Source organism: Alligator mississippiensis, chromosome 16 (genome assembly GCF_030867095.1).
Source record: "Alligator mississippiensis isolate rAllMis1 chromosome 16, rAllMis1, whole genome shotgun sequence".
In the NCBI taxonomy this organism is placed as follows: Eukaryota; Metazoa; Chordata; order Crocodylia; family Alligatoridae; genus Alligator; species Alligator mississippiensis.
This window is the reverse complement of record NC_081839.1, coordinates 18,778,800-18,797,068: the sequence shown is the minus strand read 5'-3', so window position 1 is coordinate 18,797,068 and position 18,269 is coordinate 18,778,800. Positions and strand designations below refer to the sequence as shown.

At 43.1% G+C, this 18,269-nt stretch overlaps 1 protein-coding gene across 19 annotated transcripts in view; it reads left to right on the top strand.

Annotated features, from left to right (window-relative positions):
* PKNOX2 (PBX/knotted 1 homeobox 2) overlaps window positions 1–18,269 on the top strand; it is a 922,547-nt gene that overhangs the window by 707,127 nt on the left and 197,151 nt on the right. For all 19 annotated transcript variants that reach the window (XM_019494062.2, XM_059719775.1, XM_059719782.1 and 16 more), the window contains one exon: window positions 15,457–15,645. In XM_019494062.2, the coding sequence (XP_019349607.1) occupies window positions 15,457–15,645 (189 nt within the window). The remainder of the gene's footprint in view (window positions 1–15,456; window positions 15,646–18,269) is intronic.

Genomic DNA, 18,269 nt, shown 5'->3' with positions numbered 1-18,269 from the left:
GTCAAGCAAGACCTACCCACAACAAACCTGTGCTGGCTATCCCTTAAGATGTTGGCGTCGGCCAGTCCATTAAGGATGGCCTCTTTAATAAACTTTTCTAAGATCTTCCCCGGGATAGAAGTCCGGCTGATGGGCCTATAGTTAGCCGGATCCACTTTCCTCCCTTTCTTGAAGATAGGCACCACGTTGGCCTTCTTCCAGTCCAGTTTATTAGACCAACTGAGTATTTGGGGGAAAAAAATTGGCAAGCTTTCCCGTGCAATCACCCTTCATCAGGCATGGGGCGTCTCTGATGTTCTGAGATTCCATGAAAGGAAAGAAGCTAAAAGTGTGGCCAGATGTCAGTGAAAATGTAAATAGGTAGAATTGGAAAGACAAAGGGTGAGGCAGAGAGGTGAAGCAGTAAATAGGTAGAATTAGAATGTGAATAGGTGGAGTTAGAAAGATAAAAGGTGAGGCAGAGAGGTGAAGCAAAGGAGGGGGAGGGGGAAGAGAGCAGGGGGAATAAAGGCTGAAGGGAGACAGTGCAGTGATAGAGTAAAGGTAGAAAAAAGGCTGTCAGGCAGGTACCTGGTGAATCAGATGTCAGGCAGGTTGTAATGTGTCATAAAACTAATGTCTATATTTTGTCCATGCTTTTTAGTATCCAGTAGATTTATGAAGTGAAGTTCGTAGGCTTATCTACAGAAGGTGTTAGGTAGGTTCCCTTTGAGGATTAGAACTGAGAGATCAGAGAGGAAGTGATTGTCGTGGAAGAAGTGTGCCCTCACAGGTATTTGGGTATTCTTGTCTTTGATCGATTTTTGGTGTGCATTCATTCTGGTGTGCAGTCATTATTTGGTGTCTCCTACATAGTCTCCCTCAGGGCATTTAGTGCACTGGAGGATGAAATACATAACATTTCTGGAGGTGCAGCTGTAAGATCCAGGAATGGTGATGGTTCTGTAGTGGGGTGTAGTTATAGTGGGGGTGGTGGAGATACATTGGCAAGTTTTGCATTTCTTGTCCTGGCAAGGTCTGGATCCATTCGTTGACGTGGTTTGGATCAGAGGGAGTTTGCTTCTGGTGATGAGGTTAGCAAGGTTTGGTGCTTGTTTGAAGGCTAGGATGGGTGGTTCTGGAAATATCTCTTTAAAAATTGGGTCTTCTAGTATGGGTTGCAATTGTTTGAGGATTTTCCAATATAGGTTTCAGGGAAGGGTGATATGTTGTAACTAATGGTGTGTGATTTGTGGGGATTTTCTTTTTATACTGCAGTAAATCTTCACGTGGTATCTGGGTGGCTCTTTCAAAAGTGCGATCTCTCTCTCTGGCGCAGAGGGGAACATTTATGCACCTGGTGGCCCAGCTGTCTCTAAATATTAAGTATAAGGACACTGTGATGTGCCCAGCCCTCACCCCATGAGGCCACGAAGCATGTAGCCATAGGCATCCTGAGGCTGGCTACACCTGCCAGCCTCAGGTACATGGCCCACTCTTTTGCAGTGGGGGAGAAGGCCACTACTGGCCAGGCCAGGCCAGGCCATCCTGGACGTTTGTGGGTCCACCCAGGACATCCTGGCCAAGTAGGTCATCTGACTGGCTGACCCAAGGGTGGCGGGGTTTGGGGCCCTTGGATTCCCCAACTGTGTTGGGGCACTCGGAACCCACACCCCATCCTCTGTCCCCCTGGGGGAGGATGGCAGTACATCAACCACCACCCTTGCAGGACCTGGGCATGGAAATCCTGGACCTTCTGGCAGTATGCCCACTCCATCCAGAGCACCTCATTCTGCCAGCTGTCCCACCAGGTGCACCACTCCCAGCACAGGTGGAAAATTCAGATGGCCCGCAGAATCTGTGACTCTTGGTAGGTGGCTCCTGGGCTCAGGGTGGCAGCCTCTCCCTTGGTAGATGGGCTGCCTGTAGAAAGAGCAAATGGAGGATCATATTCAGCTACAGAAACATGGCATGGGGTGAAAACAGGCCTCGGCAAGGGTCCACAAGGGGTAGCCTCACTCTTGGGTTTAGGACCAGGCAGAAGGCTCCCAAGCTAGAGCCATGTTGGCCCAGCACTATGACAAGGACTGTGACCACCCTAGGGTCTTCCCATACCCTCCCATTGTGTCTGGGTGGCCTGCTGCCCAAAGGGCCACATGCAACCATGGCATCCATGGTGCCCCTCCTGGAGGGAGCCTTCCAATGACAAGCGCCATAGCCATCTCAGCCTTTGGCACCCAGCATCACCCCCTCCCAGGTTAGATGTGGTATTCCACAAGCCCCGGGCCCTCTGCTAGTAGTCTCAATGGATGTAGAGCTGGGAATTCATGTGCATGTGGTCCCAGCAATACCACCACCTCCCCCATGCCCTCATGGCCAGGGTCAGCTCCATCCAGCTGCGAGTTCTGGCAAGGTGGGAAGATTTTCCTGGCCCTGCTGGGAAGTGGGCTTCTGCACAGCAGATGAGAGGGTCAGGGGAGGAGGGAAGAAGGTGGTAAGGATGGGCTTGAAGCACAGGCAAGGCCTGAGAATAAGCAGGCCAGAGGAGAAGGAAGCGGGGGGGGGAACACTGGGAAAAGTCTCCCAGTTCCTTCGGGAATCAGTGACAAGTGGGATCCTGGCCCCTAGGCTGCTGGGGAGGAGGGGGAGCCAGACCAGTTCTCTGGTAGGAGTGAGGCCTGGTGCCAAGGCTTCCAGTGTATGTCCTCTGATGACCTGGCCAATAACCCAGGCCACTCCTCAGGCTCCTCCCTGCTCCTGCTGCTGTCCCACAGGAAGTGGTGGACCTCTCACTCTGGTTTTCCCTTGGGCATTGTGGTGGCACTGGGTCTGGCCTGTGGTGTTCACTGCTTGCTGGTGTCACACCCAATATGGCTGGACAGTGGTGGGGCAGCAGGCCTGGAGGAGGACCTTGCCTCCAGACACTCCAGCCAGGTCTCCAGGCTGGCAGTCCCTGCCTTTGCTCTGGTGGCAAAGGAGTAGCAGAAGGACTTGGTGCCTGCAGGTCCCAGGATGTGGGCTAGCTCCTTGTAGTGGGGCATGGTGGTGTGCCTTACCCCTGAGCACCAGCTGGCATTGCAGACAGCATTAAACTGCTGCTGCAGTGATTTAGCCTTTTTCTGGCACTGCTGCCACACCTTCCGGTGCCTCTGCCTTCTGGGCAGATATTGCCTGGAACGCATACTCATGTGGTGACCCACAGTGAACCACCATTGTGTGTCCTCTTGACCCCAAATGGCCAGGGGTTTATCCACCTCCTCCAGCCTCCAACTGGGTCCCTGGCACCAGTCCTGAGCAGGCTCCTCTGGCTGGGTCCCCCGACTTGCTTCACCAGGATCACCCATGATGGTCCCTGATGTAGCCTTTGAGTCCTCCTGCCACTGCTGCTGGCCTGCATCTCAGGCCTGGGTGCCTCAGCCTCTGGGGACAGACATGGTTGGCTCCCATATACTGCTGCCAAGCAACCTGGCTGGTCCTGCTGCTCTGCCTGGGCCCAGGACAGCCCCTGGGTGCCAATTGCATTCTGGAGGCACCTGCTGCAAGCCCTCCTATACTTTTATTTGCTCTAGCATGCTGAGGTGGTGTGCTGGAGCAGCAGGGGAATGCAGCAGTCATAGAGATGCTCTGGCCAGCTGCCAGAGCATCTCCTTGGAGGATCCAGCCTCCAGTTGCTGCAGCGTATGCTCCTATAGCACACACTGTGTTGCTTCTTTTTGTTCTGTTTTATTTAGATACCAGGATTTTCTGGAGTCTAATTTTGACTCCGTACTGTAAATATGCAGTGCAGAAAACCTTTTCACATGCACAGTGTGCATTTTGCAGTGCCACAAAAACCTTTGAGGCTCTGCAAAATGAATGTTCCTGCTTGTCTGGATGCTTCCCATGGAGACTAGGAAAGAGAAGGTGAAATAATCAGGTTGGAAGATAATGTGGGTAGGGTGAGAGCTGTGTGGGCTGATCTCAGATCTGAGACATGCACAAAGAAGCTAACAAATTTGAGTAATGTACTGAATGTAAGTAACATAGAAAAGAGGAGGAATCAAAGATGCCCCTGGTTATGAGCATGAGTATTGGGAGAATAATGTTATGTCCTGCAGAGAATGGAGATGTATAGGGAATTTGGAGGAAAAATCATGAGTTGATTTTGACCATATTATATTTATACTAAAAATGAAATATCTAAGTGGGAATGTTAAAGAGAGAGAAAGACAGAGAAAGAGAAACTGAGATGCAAGACTGGATGGGAACAGGTAAGTCGTACATGAACAGACAGATTTTGAGCCATAATACAGTTATGGTATTATACTAATTATAAGTTGGCCCTGCTATAAGTTAACTCCATATATTTATATTCAATTTTAGAAAAAATTGGGTTTTCACTTGAACACAAGTCAATAATTATAGACAGTAAAGATCCTGAACATTTTACAAAACCAAAAAGAGAATTAATTAACCAAAGAGCTAAATGTACTAAAAATATTAAAATAAAAACTTCACTGAAAAAATGTCACTTGGTATACTTCTATATTACAAACATATTGCAAGTACAAACATCAGAACTATTGATGATATGATTATAGACCAGCCTTGTGTATAAGTCAAATGCAATATTTTAGTATTCTTTTGGAAGGATTTAATTTAAGCACTTTAATTTAAGCACTTTAATGAATGTATAGATGTGCCCCATGTGTCCCCACCCATTGAGCCTTTGCTACTCAGCTCAAGCCCCTAAATCCAGCAGCTCCAGTTCTCCTCCCTTCAGCCTAAGTTTTTCAAAATATGATCTGATTCTTAGCAAAGCACATACATATTTACTTAAATATTTGGTAAACAACACTTTGCTAATAATTTTTATGATTTTTTAATAGAGAATTGTCATTTTAAAGATATATTTTTGGTGAAAAATAAAACAAATTGTAATAATTTAGAAGGAAGGTAATTACTCAACAGAAAAAACTTTTCCCATGAAAAATTGCAGCTGCTACCAATTTTCAGTAAAGCAAACAAGCCAATGCAAAACCTCTTGTTAGTCTGAGCTAAAATGTGTTCCAACTCATCTTCACTGGCATTGTTACCTGTGCTGGCTACATTAAGGCATGCCTACCCATGTTGCAATTTACCTTCAGTTACAGAGTAGAAATAGTTTAAGGGATTTGTTATAGGTAGGTCTCGTACACATTCAAATGAAGGCATCATTGTTTCTTGGCATTGTGTCATCAGTTGAGTGATCTTTTAACTGCCAAGAAGCTGTATTTTAGAATTCTGTGTAAGAGCCTTCTTTGATATCTATTATAATCTGTATAAATCTTATTCATCTTGACTCCTTTGATAAATTGCTCAGTCTGGGAGCATCCTCCACAGGTAGAATACAAGAATAGTAAAATTGTATCTGGAACTTAACATCTGGCATCATGAATATAGGTGACATGTAGGATGTGTACAAGGGTACATGTGCACCCCCTGAGAGTGCTGGTGCCCCCACCGAGAGTGAGTGCTCTTGGCTTAGGTGATGGGCAGGAGGGGCAGGCAGAGCACTGGTGCCTATCCTGAGAAGTGCTGCTGGCACTTCTGGGCACACTGTTGGCACTTCCGGGCTGCAGGGAGCTCCCCCCACCACTGACACCACTGCAGTCACCTGTGGAAGGTCCCCTCTTGGCCCACCCTCATCACCGATACCCACGCCACTGCCTGCAGGCAGTCACCATGCCCCCCCCCCCAGCCTCAGGAGGCACACGTCGCCTATGATCATGAATGAAGAATTAAATGGAGTATCCCTATATTTATTTATTTATTTGATTTATATGCCAGCCTTCCCAACAAATGCTGAGAGCACCTTACAATAATAGGTCACAATAACTTATAAAACAGGAGAGTAATCAGATGTAAGCCACTGGGAATGTAATCTTATAAACCATCGAGAACTATTGAACACAATGGAACTAACCTGATTTACCTTAGAAGACAAGCTGGGTTGTAGGATTTTATTAACTCCACAAAACAGACCGGACATAGAGATGGCCACTATTTTACACTGGGACATTTTTACCAATGGGATTTTCACTAATTTCATTTTGGTGAAAATTTGCAGGTTTTGCCTGAAAAATCCTAAACTTCAAAACAAAATTTCAATTTTATCTTTTCCTTTTTTTTTTTTTTGTGAAAACACAATCAGCTTTCCATTATCAGAACCGGAACTTTGTCCTGCTGTCCTGCCTTGTCATTTGTTCCCTGCAGTGAGCTTTTCTCCCTGGAATTCTTTTTTCCAGTACCTAGCATTTCTTCTTCATTACAACTTTTCCTCTTGTACTTGTCTTCTAGATCAGTTCTCAATCAGGTTGCCACAGCGCCCTGGAGTGCCTTGAGATCTTTTCAAGGGTGCCACAAGGTAGCACACAGTATTAGAACTTTCAGGTGTTCAAATAAAATTCACAAGATAAACCCAGACATTTCAAATAGGAATTTATCATGTAATAAAGTTTCTGATCTGTTGTGATCTTCCTGGGTGCATGTACATGAGATGCTTTACTGTGGAGCCAACTTATTAGCTCCATAGTAGAGTGTCACCATATACACATGTGGTGCTGTTAGGCCAGAGTAAACTAATTAACTCCACCATAGGATAGCACTGCCCAACACAAGTTCTATCCTATGGCAGAATTATTTACTTCATTGAAATGCATATGTAGATGCAGACTAGAGTTGGCTGAGGCACAAGGGTGCTACAATGTGGGGGTTGCCTGCCAGCTAGCCTTACACTGGACCACCCTCATGCTCCATCCAGCCCCTCTGTAGCATGTTGAGCTGTCTGGGCTGGCAGGCTAACCCCCGGGCCTGCTGCCTGCTGGGGCCGTGCTGTCCCAGCTCAATGTGCTGTAGTCCCAGGGGCATGTGTAAACACAGCACCCAGGAGCAATAAATACTGGTATGAACTGTGCCAGAGTTCATTGTGTTGCACAAATTAAACATGTAAATATGCCCCCTGTGTTCTTTGCAAGGGAAAACATTGCTCTATTATTTTACCATAGTCAAAAGATAAAAGAAAAAGCAGGCATTTTCTGTGGGGTGTCTTAAGTCTGATGAGGGGTGCCTCAAGTCAAAAAAGGTTGAGAAACAGCAGTCTAGTATCAGGGCGGGTCCAGAGGGGGTGTAGCCCCTGTCCCAGCTGGAGTGGGCAGGAAGGGCATTGAAGCTTCCCTGGGATGGGGGAGGGGGAGCAAAAGTAATAGCAGGCAAGACATGGGGGCAAGGGAATATATCTGTGAGCAAGAAGGGGAAGGAAGGTATTCTTATCTGCACTGGGGACTTTAAGAAAGCCCCCAGAGGTTCCAGTGTCATGGTCTTCCCATACTGGTTGGTGTGAGGGGAGGAGGAAGAGGTTAGGAGTGAGGTGCAGCCATCTCTGCACTGTGTGTAGCTGCTCCCACACCCCGCTTTGCCAAATCGTGGATCTGCCCTTGCCTAGTATAATCACATATGTGTTCTGTGATATCAGTTCTGTAGCCTTTTTATCCCTATAAGAGCTGAGAAATCTGGCCCTCGGTAATGAAACATATGGGGGCCTAATACCCTTATTAGTTAAAATGTATGTGCCCAGTGGAAAATGTTTAGAATATAATAGCTTTAAAGTTATGTAAATGGAGGTGCTAAAATTACAATTATTCTGAACTGAAGTTTCTGTGAGGACCCTACCTTCTTGTAGCCATGCTGTTCTTTGTTTATGCCTAATGTGGCCAGGAGGTCCATATGGAGAATAACTTTGTTTCCTGCCATAGGAATATAAATACTGGTATATTATAAGAATAATGCATTCTACAGTGAGTTTTGAGAACCTTTCTAATCCTATGATTCTATATACTAAGTGCATCTACACATACAATTAATTCAAAACAATAAACTCTGAAGCAGTTTAAGCCTGAGTAAACTACTCCCAGGTGTAGTGTCTACACATGCACATAGGACAGGAGCAATTTGACACAGGGCAAAGCAGTTTACACCAGGGCTGCTCCTGCTTTCCTCTGCCTAGAGCTCCAGGTGACAGCATTGGATGGTGAAGGGGCTGGCTAGGGCATGAGGATGTTGACGGTGCAGAGTTGTATGGCTAGGCAGCAGGCAGGAATCTAGCCCCCTGTTGGCTGGGCTAATACACCCACAGTGAGCATCTACAAGTACATTTAATCACAGTTAATTACTCTGCCATAAGATAATACTTCCCCAGACAGTACTATCTTATGGTGGTGTTAATTAAATTACTGAAGCCTAATACCATTGCATGTGTAAATGGTGAAGCTTTACTCTGTAGCCAATTAGTCTACTCTGCAGTAAAACACATGTGTAGATATGGCTACTGACTCTTAATCTACCCAAGCCTGAGAGCTGAGTGCTGCATAGGTGTGAGGAGAGAAGTATGTATAAAGAAGACAGGAGGAGTGCTTCCCAACATAGCAGCACCTCTTATTGCAGAAGCACCTAGGGCATGTCTATACATATGCTTTAACGTGCATTAACCTATTTTAATGCACATTAAAGCATCACAGAAGAATCATGCTCTTTAGCTAATGTGCATAAAAATAGGCTAATGCACATTTTTCTGGTACCTCACAATAGAGGTACCAGATTTAATGCACCTAAAGCACTTTAATGAATGTATAGATGTGCCCCATGTGTCCCCCCCATTGAGCCTTTGCTACTCAGCTCAAGCCCCTAAATCCAGCAGCTCCAGTTCTCCTCCCTTCAGCCTAAATTTTTCAAAATATGAGCTGATTTCTTTCCTCCTTTAACATAACTGCCATCAATAGTTATTCTTTCACTTGGACAGATGTGTGAAAGAACATTGATGACCAATCAGGAAAAAGCAGTAAAAAGCAGAAAATTCTTCTGTGGTCATTATAGTCAGCAGATCTGACTCTGAACGGTCTTATTTGCTAAACAAATTGAGATCAAACTTTAAGTAAGAAACTCTCCACAAGTTCCACTACACAAAGGTTTTAGCAAGCAGCACTTCCCTCCCCACTACCTCCACGCCCACCCCACAAAAAGCACTTATTATTTTATGATTTGCAGGGCTTATCTCCATTGAAGGCCCAGTTATGTATCCTTTTTATCCCTGTAAGAGCTGAGAAATCTGGCCCTTGGTAATGAAACATATGAGGGGCCTAATACCCTTATTAGTTAAAATGTATGTGCCCAGTGGAAAATGTTTAAAATGTAATAGCTTTAAAGTTATGTAAATGGAGGTGCTAAAATGACAATTATTCTGAACTGAAGTTTGTCAGACCCAGTGGGAACTCAGAGGAAGAGTAAAGTTGGTAGTTAGCACAAGCCACGTAAGATATAATGAGATTCTTTCATTATTTTGAGGCCTCAGTCTGACAAATTCCATTTGACCAGTATAAGGTATACTGGGGGTTGGTTTTAAGATGAAACTTGATAGGTCCATAAAAGTACTTATATGATATGGTTGCAAGGGGCTATGCTGTATGATTCTGGAGGGTCTTCCAGTGCTGTCTTAAATTCCTAAAGGCTTACTTGTGTAAGTAAGAACTGCAGGATTACACTGTTGAATGGGAACACAAGCCAAAATTAATTTTGAGCAGAATTTTGAAGTCCATGGAGCCGATGCATTCTGAATGAGGATGAAGTGAGTAGCAGGTAATATTTGGAGGTAATATTTTTGTATTAGTATTACAAGGAGGAAATGCTGCTGTTGCTGCTGCAGGGGCTTTTCCTTAGCTTTTGTTAAATATCAATGTAGGCTGGTTCCATGTACTATGTCAGACTCAGGAGTCTGATGTGTCAGTGTTTACCCACACAAGAAAACTTCTTCCTTCCTTCTACTACACCAGGAATATGAAGGAAGCAGCTGTAATATGTCTGAAGCTGATCAACAGAAACAAAGTTTTCTATTCACTTATTTATAATTGTGTGAAGATTCCTTAGCAGATAGATAGACTTGATGAAACTGCAAGCAGCAACCAACCCACAAATATTATCAATCTCTCCACACACGCACTTACCAAAACTGAAAAATCTGTCCTTTCTAAAGGCCTAAATTTCTGTCCAGAAAAATACCCTAATAAAATACTTCAATGTGGAGAACTAGAAGAATTCTTCCGACACCTGCGCCTCAAAGAATATTTCCACGACCAAACTGAACCCACTCCCAACAACAACTCATCCTCTGACAAGATTCAAGAAAAGATCAATGCCAAAAAACCCAAAAAAACATCAGATTGGACACCTCGCAGTGGACGAAACCCTAACCTTGACCGCTACATTGACTACTTCAGGGAAAGAATGAACAATGAAATAATCAGCAACACACGCCACCACCACAACCTCTCTCTACCAGAGAAAAAGTCCATAGAATCTCTAAGATCCAACCACCAAATAGTAATAAAACCAGCAGATAAAGGAGGAGCCATAGTCATCCTAAACCGTGAGGATTACATAAAGGAAGCCAACAGACAGCTCTCTGACACCACCTACTACAAAGAACTACAAGAAGATCCTACTCCCCTTTTCACCAAAAAAACTCAACAATACCATCAAATCATTTCCATCAAGATTACAAGAAAAACTACAGACCTTGATCCCCCCGCTACCTAACCCAGGGACTTTTTACATGCTCCCTAAAATCCACAAACAAGGGAACCCTGGCAGACCTATCATATCCAACCATGGGACCCTAACTGAGGAAATATCAGGTTTTGTTGAATCTATCCTAAAACCGCTTGTCACCCACAGAGCAAGTTTTGTACAAGACACCACAGACTTGCTACAGAAACTTAAAAACATAGACCACCTTCCCAGCAACACACTCCTAGCCACCATGGACGTTACCAGCCTATACACCAACATCCCACACCAGGATGTCATCCATGCCTGCCATACATATCTACAGGAACAAGATTACAACCCAGAATACAGACCCAAAGATATCACTGAGCTTATACACTTCATCCTCACACACAACAATTTCACTTTTAATAATCAACACTTCCTCCAGATGATGGGAACAGCTATGGGCACTAAAATGGCCCCACAGTATGCCAACCTTTTTATGAGCCACCTGGAAGAAGACTTCCTCAAGAACTGCACCATCAAACCCTTGCTGTACTTACGATATATCGATGACATCTTCATCATTTGGAGTGAGAACCTGGAATCTCTAATTGAGTTCCACCAGAAATTCAACAATCACCATCCCTCCATCCGACTTTCTTTAGAATACTCCAACACCAACATCCCCTTTTTAGACACAAGGATCAGTATCCAAAAGGGTAAAATACAAACCACAGTATACAAGAAACCCACAGACCAACATACATATCTGCACAGAACCAGCAATCACCCGAAACACACCAAAAAAGCTGTGATATACAGCCAAACCCTCAGATACCACCGCATCTGTACTGAAGAGAACACCCGGGATCGCCACCTCACCAATCTTAAAAAGGCTTTCACCCAGGAAGAACACTGCTCCAGAGAGGTAGATCGCATGTTTGAAAGAGCCACCTGGATACCACGTGAAGAACTGCTGCAGTACAGAAGAAAAACACCCACAAATCGCACACCGCTGGTTATGACGTACCACCCCTCCCTTGAACCTGTACGGAAAATCCTCAAAAAATTGCAACCCATATTAGAAAAAGACCCTATTCTTAAAAGATCTTCCCAGAGCCACCAATCCTAGCCTTCAGACAAGCACCAAACCTCGCCAACCTCATCACCAGAAGCAAACTTCCTCAACCCCAGAACACACCAAAAGGATCCAGACCGTGCCAGGACAAGAAATGTAAAACCTGCCCCCACATCTCCACCACCTCCACTATTACTACACCCCACAACAGAGCCATCAGCATCCCAGGATCTTACAGCTGCACCTCCAGGAATGTAGTATACCTCATCCAATGCACCAAATGCCCTGATGGAAGATATGTAGGAGAGACCAGACAACAACTGCGCACCAAAATGAACGCGCACCAGAAATCCATCAAAGACAGAAACACTCAATTACCGGTGGGGGCACATTTCTCACAGGAGGGCCACTCTCTCTCCAATCTCTCAGTCCTGATCCTCAAGGGAAATTTACACAACACATCCCAGAGACGAGCCAATGAGCTCCATTTCATCAACCTGCTGGATACTAGAGATCAGGGACTAAACATACACATTGGATTTTTGATACATTATAATCTGCCTGGCAGCTGACTCCCCAGCCCAGCCCCTGGCTTCTTTACTTTTCATCCCATCCAGGAAGAGCACACACCAACTGCTGAAGCTTCCTTAGCCTGACGAAGGGTTTTTGAACCCGAAAGCTTGCTTAATAACTATTCTCCAACCATTTGGGTTGGTCTAACAAAAGATATCAAATTCACCCAAGGAACCTTGTCTGCCTATATCCTTAGACCAACACGGCTACAACCTAAACCCCTTAGCAGATAGAGTGGCTTTTGTTTGGGGTGTAATACTTCTACCTTCCCCAATGATATCTAGGACTTTCCTCTTCACTCTGTGAGATTTGCAAGGCCATCATTATGTCTGGACAAGTGATGACAAACAAATCCTATGCTGAAATTTGTTTATGTTTTCTGTGAGATTATTTAATGCTACTAATTCCATGTAAATTATCCACCATTGCTGATGGCAAAGAGGAGATGAAAAGGGCAGTGACATTAGCTATCATTAGAATAAGAATCATGTATTCCTCACAGCCGAGATGCACATAATTAGAAATTAGAAAAAGGTCAGATCTTGCCATTATCAACTCAATCAGCTGCTGAGTGCCACACAGTCAATTAATTCAGCATCTGTATTTTTTACAACCCCACGCACGTATTCCATTGGACTGTAACTCTTTATCCAGACAGATATACTGCGCAATGAAGCAGGAACATAAAATGAAAGACCCTAAGCAAATGAGCTGAGATAATTGAGAGATTTAGTGTGTGTGTGTGTGTGTGTGTGTGTGTATCTGAAATCTTTCCTTTGTCCTTGAATATTGACTTTCATAAATGTGATTGTTGGATGGAGCCCCTGGTCTGAGGGAACCCTGTCCCCAAGAGTACCTTTCTGGAGCTACACCTTTCTTTGTGCACATTTTCCAAATAGTTGTGGAGAACTTAATTTCTGAGGGCATATGCCAGTCATTTTTAAAATCTTGTTTAATCTTGTGCATTATTCCCATTTATGTAAGAGAAAAGAAGTAGAAAACAGAGTATTGGGGTGCATACATTCACAAGCATATCAGAGCAAACACATATGTGTTGCAGCAAGAGCTGAAAAACCAATATATCCCATGGGATTTCAACTCTTTAATTCAAAAATTTCCTTGAGTAGATGGAGACAAAAGGGAGTTTATTCCCTCTTTGCCCTGGCTACCCATACTTCTTTGTCCTTCATTTTTGTCTCCCTTCTGGCTTTGTGACTCACTTGAAAAAGCCTTAATAGTAATTTATGAAGGAGAGATATTTCTGTACCTTGAGATCTCCATCTTCTTTTGACCCATTTTCAGTACCTCTTATATAACCTTCTGAGTACACAAACTAGTAAAGGGCAAAACAGGCCTCCCCAGTGTTTCTTGTTTTCCACTGCTGCCCCTGGAAGGGTTTGGTGGAATTGATTGCCAATCCATTTAAATATGCATAGTCAATTCTACCCATGAACAGTTGTGGCGAACTGTTTGTAAAGATAAGCACTATGATTTATACATTTAAAAAACCTTTGAAATGTAAAGATTTTTGTTATATAAAACTTAATTGATTGACCTGTAGTGAATATTTGAAACTTTATCTATTATATGAGATTTCAAACTGAGCTGTGAAACTTAAAGTTCCAGTTCTATAAGAGGGCAGTTTTAATGTGTAATTTCTTAAATATTTATTGGGTACATTTAATGAGGCCTGGGTTTTGCTCTAGAATAGGCATACAGCTGTGTTGCTACTCCATAATCTTGTTAATAGAAAAAATGTCCTTGATCAGAACAATCAAATGCATTTTTACACCCAATGCTTAATGTCTAAAATTTGTTTGGACATTTATTTTTTTAAATCGGGATGGTAACTCTTGCTAATTTCTGTCTTATAATACTGGAGACACGATGAAAAAATAATGAAGGGAGACAAAGATCCATAGTTATATGCTTTGAACTAGATGGGTTCATTGATTGATATTGGGTGAATCCACACAAGACATTTACTTGGGGGTTGACTAATTAGCTCCACAGTAAAGTCTCAGCATCTACACATGCTGTCCTATGAGGCCACAGTAAAGTAATAAATACCACTGTAGGTTAGTACTTGTAAACACAAGTACTATCCTGCTACAGCGTTATTTAGTGTGCCACAATGCATTTGTAGACACTGATGGGGCTGCCTGGGGCATCATGGTGCTTTAGTACAGGGGATGTCTATTAGCTAGCCCTGCACTGGAGCACCCTCGTGCCCAAGCCAGTCCCTTCACAGCATGTTGAACCAGGTTGGAGCAGCCTCAGGCTGGCAGGCTGGCAGGTTGACCCCCTGGATCCCCTGCCTGCTGGGGCTGCTCCAACCTGGCTCAATGTGCTGTGGTCCAGGGCGCACATGTAAACATGGTGCCTGGAACCAATAAAATCAAATGAATTGCACATGTAGATGCACTTATTGACTAGCAAAATAGCCTTTAAGCAGTAGCAAAGCGCTTCTTTGGGAAGCCAAGTGATGGGAAGGAGATCAAACATTTCACTGGTTAATTACTTTTTTCAGCTGATAATACCTTAAAATGGGAACTACAGGTACTTTGCTAAAAATAGTGAATGATTACATTCTTTCCTTTTGTCTTCAGCTGAAATAATGTAGCAGCAGCATTTTTGAGTAAATAAGAGTAGTGAAGTAGTGCACATTTCTGAAGGAAAGAGGAATATTTTAGTAAAAATATTTATTTTCTTTGATCAGTAATGACAAAACTCCACAATCTAGGAACACTGCATTCCTATACTAACACCATAGGCCTCAAATATTGGCTGAGAATGGGCTAGAGATGGCCTGTTACCTTTTCTGTCATCTAAGTGTCCAGATCATCTAGGTGACATTTGTGGTTGTCTAAGTGCTAAAAATGTCCCTTACATGATGGTTGGAATTCTGGTCCTGGGTGTGTATCTCTGAGTGAAGAGATACATGACCAGGAATAGATTTCCAACTTGTGTGCAAGTGACATTTTTGGCACTCAGACAGTCAAATGGATTACCAAGTCTGGACACTTAGCTGACCATAAAGTAATTGAATTCTACCCTATGTGGCTACAAGACCAGAAATTGTACAGGGAGACCAAATCCTATTTCACATTTTGCACCTGAATGAGAGTTATTTATGCCATTTTTGGCATTTATGCAGATTCTATTTCCACTTTCATAGCTATTTTTGCTGTACATGAGTATTTGGAGTTACTAATAGGAAGCTGATAGACTCGGATTGATTTCTTCTCTTTGTTTATTTCTATCAGATGGTGAAAGCAATTCAGGTTCTGAGAATCCATCTGCTGGAGCTGGAGAAGGTGAATGAATTGTGCAAGGACTTTTGTAACCGTTATATCACCTGCCTCAAAACTAAGATGCACAGCGACAACTTACTCAGGAATGACCTTGGGGGGCCCTACTCCCCAAACCAGTCCTCCATAAACCTACACCAACAGGTAATGGCTAAAGACATCTACCACACATGCATCCCTGAAACCTGGTTTGGAGATTATTGTTCTACAAACAATTTTGTTCCATTTGCTAAAGTTCCTTCTTATTTTAATCCAGTAGCCAGGAGACTACAGTTATCCTAGCTGACTTTTATGAGGCTGAGGTTTTCTGTCTGACCAGAGAAGTAAGGTATTATGGGAATCTTAAAAAAAATACTCTCTAAATAAAAGCAAAATCATTCATTTCCTACCTTAAAACTTATAGCCAAATTCTAAAAGTGCTTCCCCCACTAATTGGCTTCTCCACCACCTGTACCAAAAAGTAATCCCTGACATACAACAAGAACTTGCTGAATGATCATGTTACCTTCCCAGGACATGTTTTGGTAATTACATTCCTCCATGAGCAGCAGGTCCTTGTGATTTGGACAAGTCAATTAGTTGTTGAAAAAAAGATTTGTCCACCTCCCCTCTGTGGTTTGGTAGTCTATTGGAGATACCCACTGTGACATCACTCATGCTGTTCCCCTCTCTCACCTTGACCAGGACTTTGAACAGGTCTACTTTCCATTTTGTATGGCACCTTGAAACAAATGTATTTTTATATATAGAGCAACACCTCCTTTTTCACCTATCTTTCTGAACAAGTTATATCCATTGATGATAAAGTTCCAGCCATGCAAACTATCTCACCAGGTTCGTTATCTCAACTACTTCAGACTTCCATGACTATACTAGGACTTCCAGATCTTCCTATTGATTCTTTAAGCTTCTCTCATTAATATATAAACAATTTGATAACTCCAGTTTCCCTGATTTACTCTAAGAACATTCGTAAGACTTCCCATATTGCCTTCCGTTACTTGTTTTTTACCCATGGCATCCAGCATTTTACTTACCTCTGGGCCCCCATTGAGCCTAGTTTAAAACCTACTTCACTAGGTTAATGAGCCTGTATAGAAGGATGCACTATCCTGTCTTCATTAGGTAGACCACTTCTCTTCCCTGAAATTCTGGCAATTAAATATAAAGAGGTAGCTGAAGAGCTTGTAAAACATTATTAGAACCTTGGGAAATTCTGATTCTCCCTTTTGAAACATTTTATATTGACAAATTGAAATATTTTTCATGGAATATTGCAGAAAGTTCACAAACATGAAAACTATTGATTTTGGAACAGAATAACAAAAAGGAAAAGATTTATAGTTACAAAAACTTGTACAAAAATTTTACCAGCTACAGGCCTAATTTTTTATTTTGTAATTAACTTTTTAAAAAAAAACTTTTCCATGTACCAAGGCCAGATTTGGCCCTTTTGATTAGCTGTCATTGATCCACTGGACTGACACAGCAGTAATGCAAGGACCTTTTCTTCCCAGGTCTCACTAGTGTTGCCTTCTGTCTTTTCTTTTTAGATGCAGTATAGGCATTTTCTGTGACGTACTTGAGTGCATTACTTCTATAGTATTCCATCCTGCCTGAACATTGCTAACTTAATTTCTCACTGCATCCTAAGCTATTTTATGGAATTCATTTATTTAAACTTTTGTTCATATGCTGACTGAATAGCTGAGTGTACAGAGTGTTTAAAAGAACATGAAACAAAATGGGAGGCAAAAAAGCATGAAGTAAACCTTCCATTAAATGGCAAAGTTCACAGGATTGTTCAAGGCAAGCAGAAAAATCAAAATTAATCTTTAGTAAAACTAATGAAAAGGAGGTAACATGAGAAGCCAATTAAGGTTCTCAACAGAGATTATAGACAGATATAACATTTGAAACATTTGAAAAGCCTTTGAAATATTTCAAAGAGCCAGCCATATAGATGTACATGCTCTCAGAAGGCTTCCAGAAGTGGCCAAAGTACTCCAAAATAGAACTTCCTGAAAAGAGGTACTGTTTAGAAGTACTTCATTTCCTATTACATCTGCACACAGAGAGGGGGTCCATGTGTCCTCTGGAATTCCACAGTGCTTTTGCTCTGTCCACTCTTTTCCATGTGAGTGGATAGGATGACTGATAGCCTGCCTGCTCCCCTGCCCACGGGTCCCTGCTCCCTGGCTTCTGTTGCCCCCAAGTGCCTGGAGCAAGGACATTAATAGCAACCAGAGTGCTAGGGTTCTCTAGACTCCACGCATTCCTGAGGCCCTGACTACTGCCAGTGCTCAAGGTGCTCCTGAAGCCACAGTTGCTTCCAGCACTCAGGACACTCTCCAGTCTATCCCAACCATACAATTGACTCAATAAAAGATACCATCCAAAGCAATCCTTGCCTCTCACAATTTCTTATTATTTTCAAGTGTCATTAGTCCTCACCGTACAAGATATTAGGGAGATATGCATTCTGGACTTATTTCTTTCTGGAAGTAGCAATGAGACATTTATTTACATATTTATTCATTTTTCTGATTTACAAACAGAAACAAGAGGCATTAATCTAGATAAAAATTCTCAGCTGGGGTGACACGGGATCCTTTTAAGGGCAACACTGCACTGCCAGATGAAACCTCCCTGCTGTGCCTCTGTTTCCATGAGATGTTGTGTGCGTCTAGATTGAGAAGTACCTGTGGCAGGACAAGGCAGTCCATTTCAGGTTAGCCTGATGAAAGGAGCACCATGAGGCTTCTGGT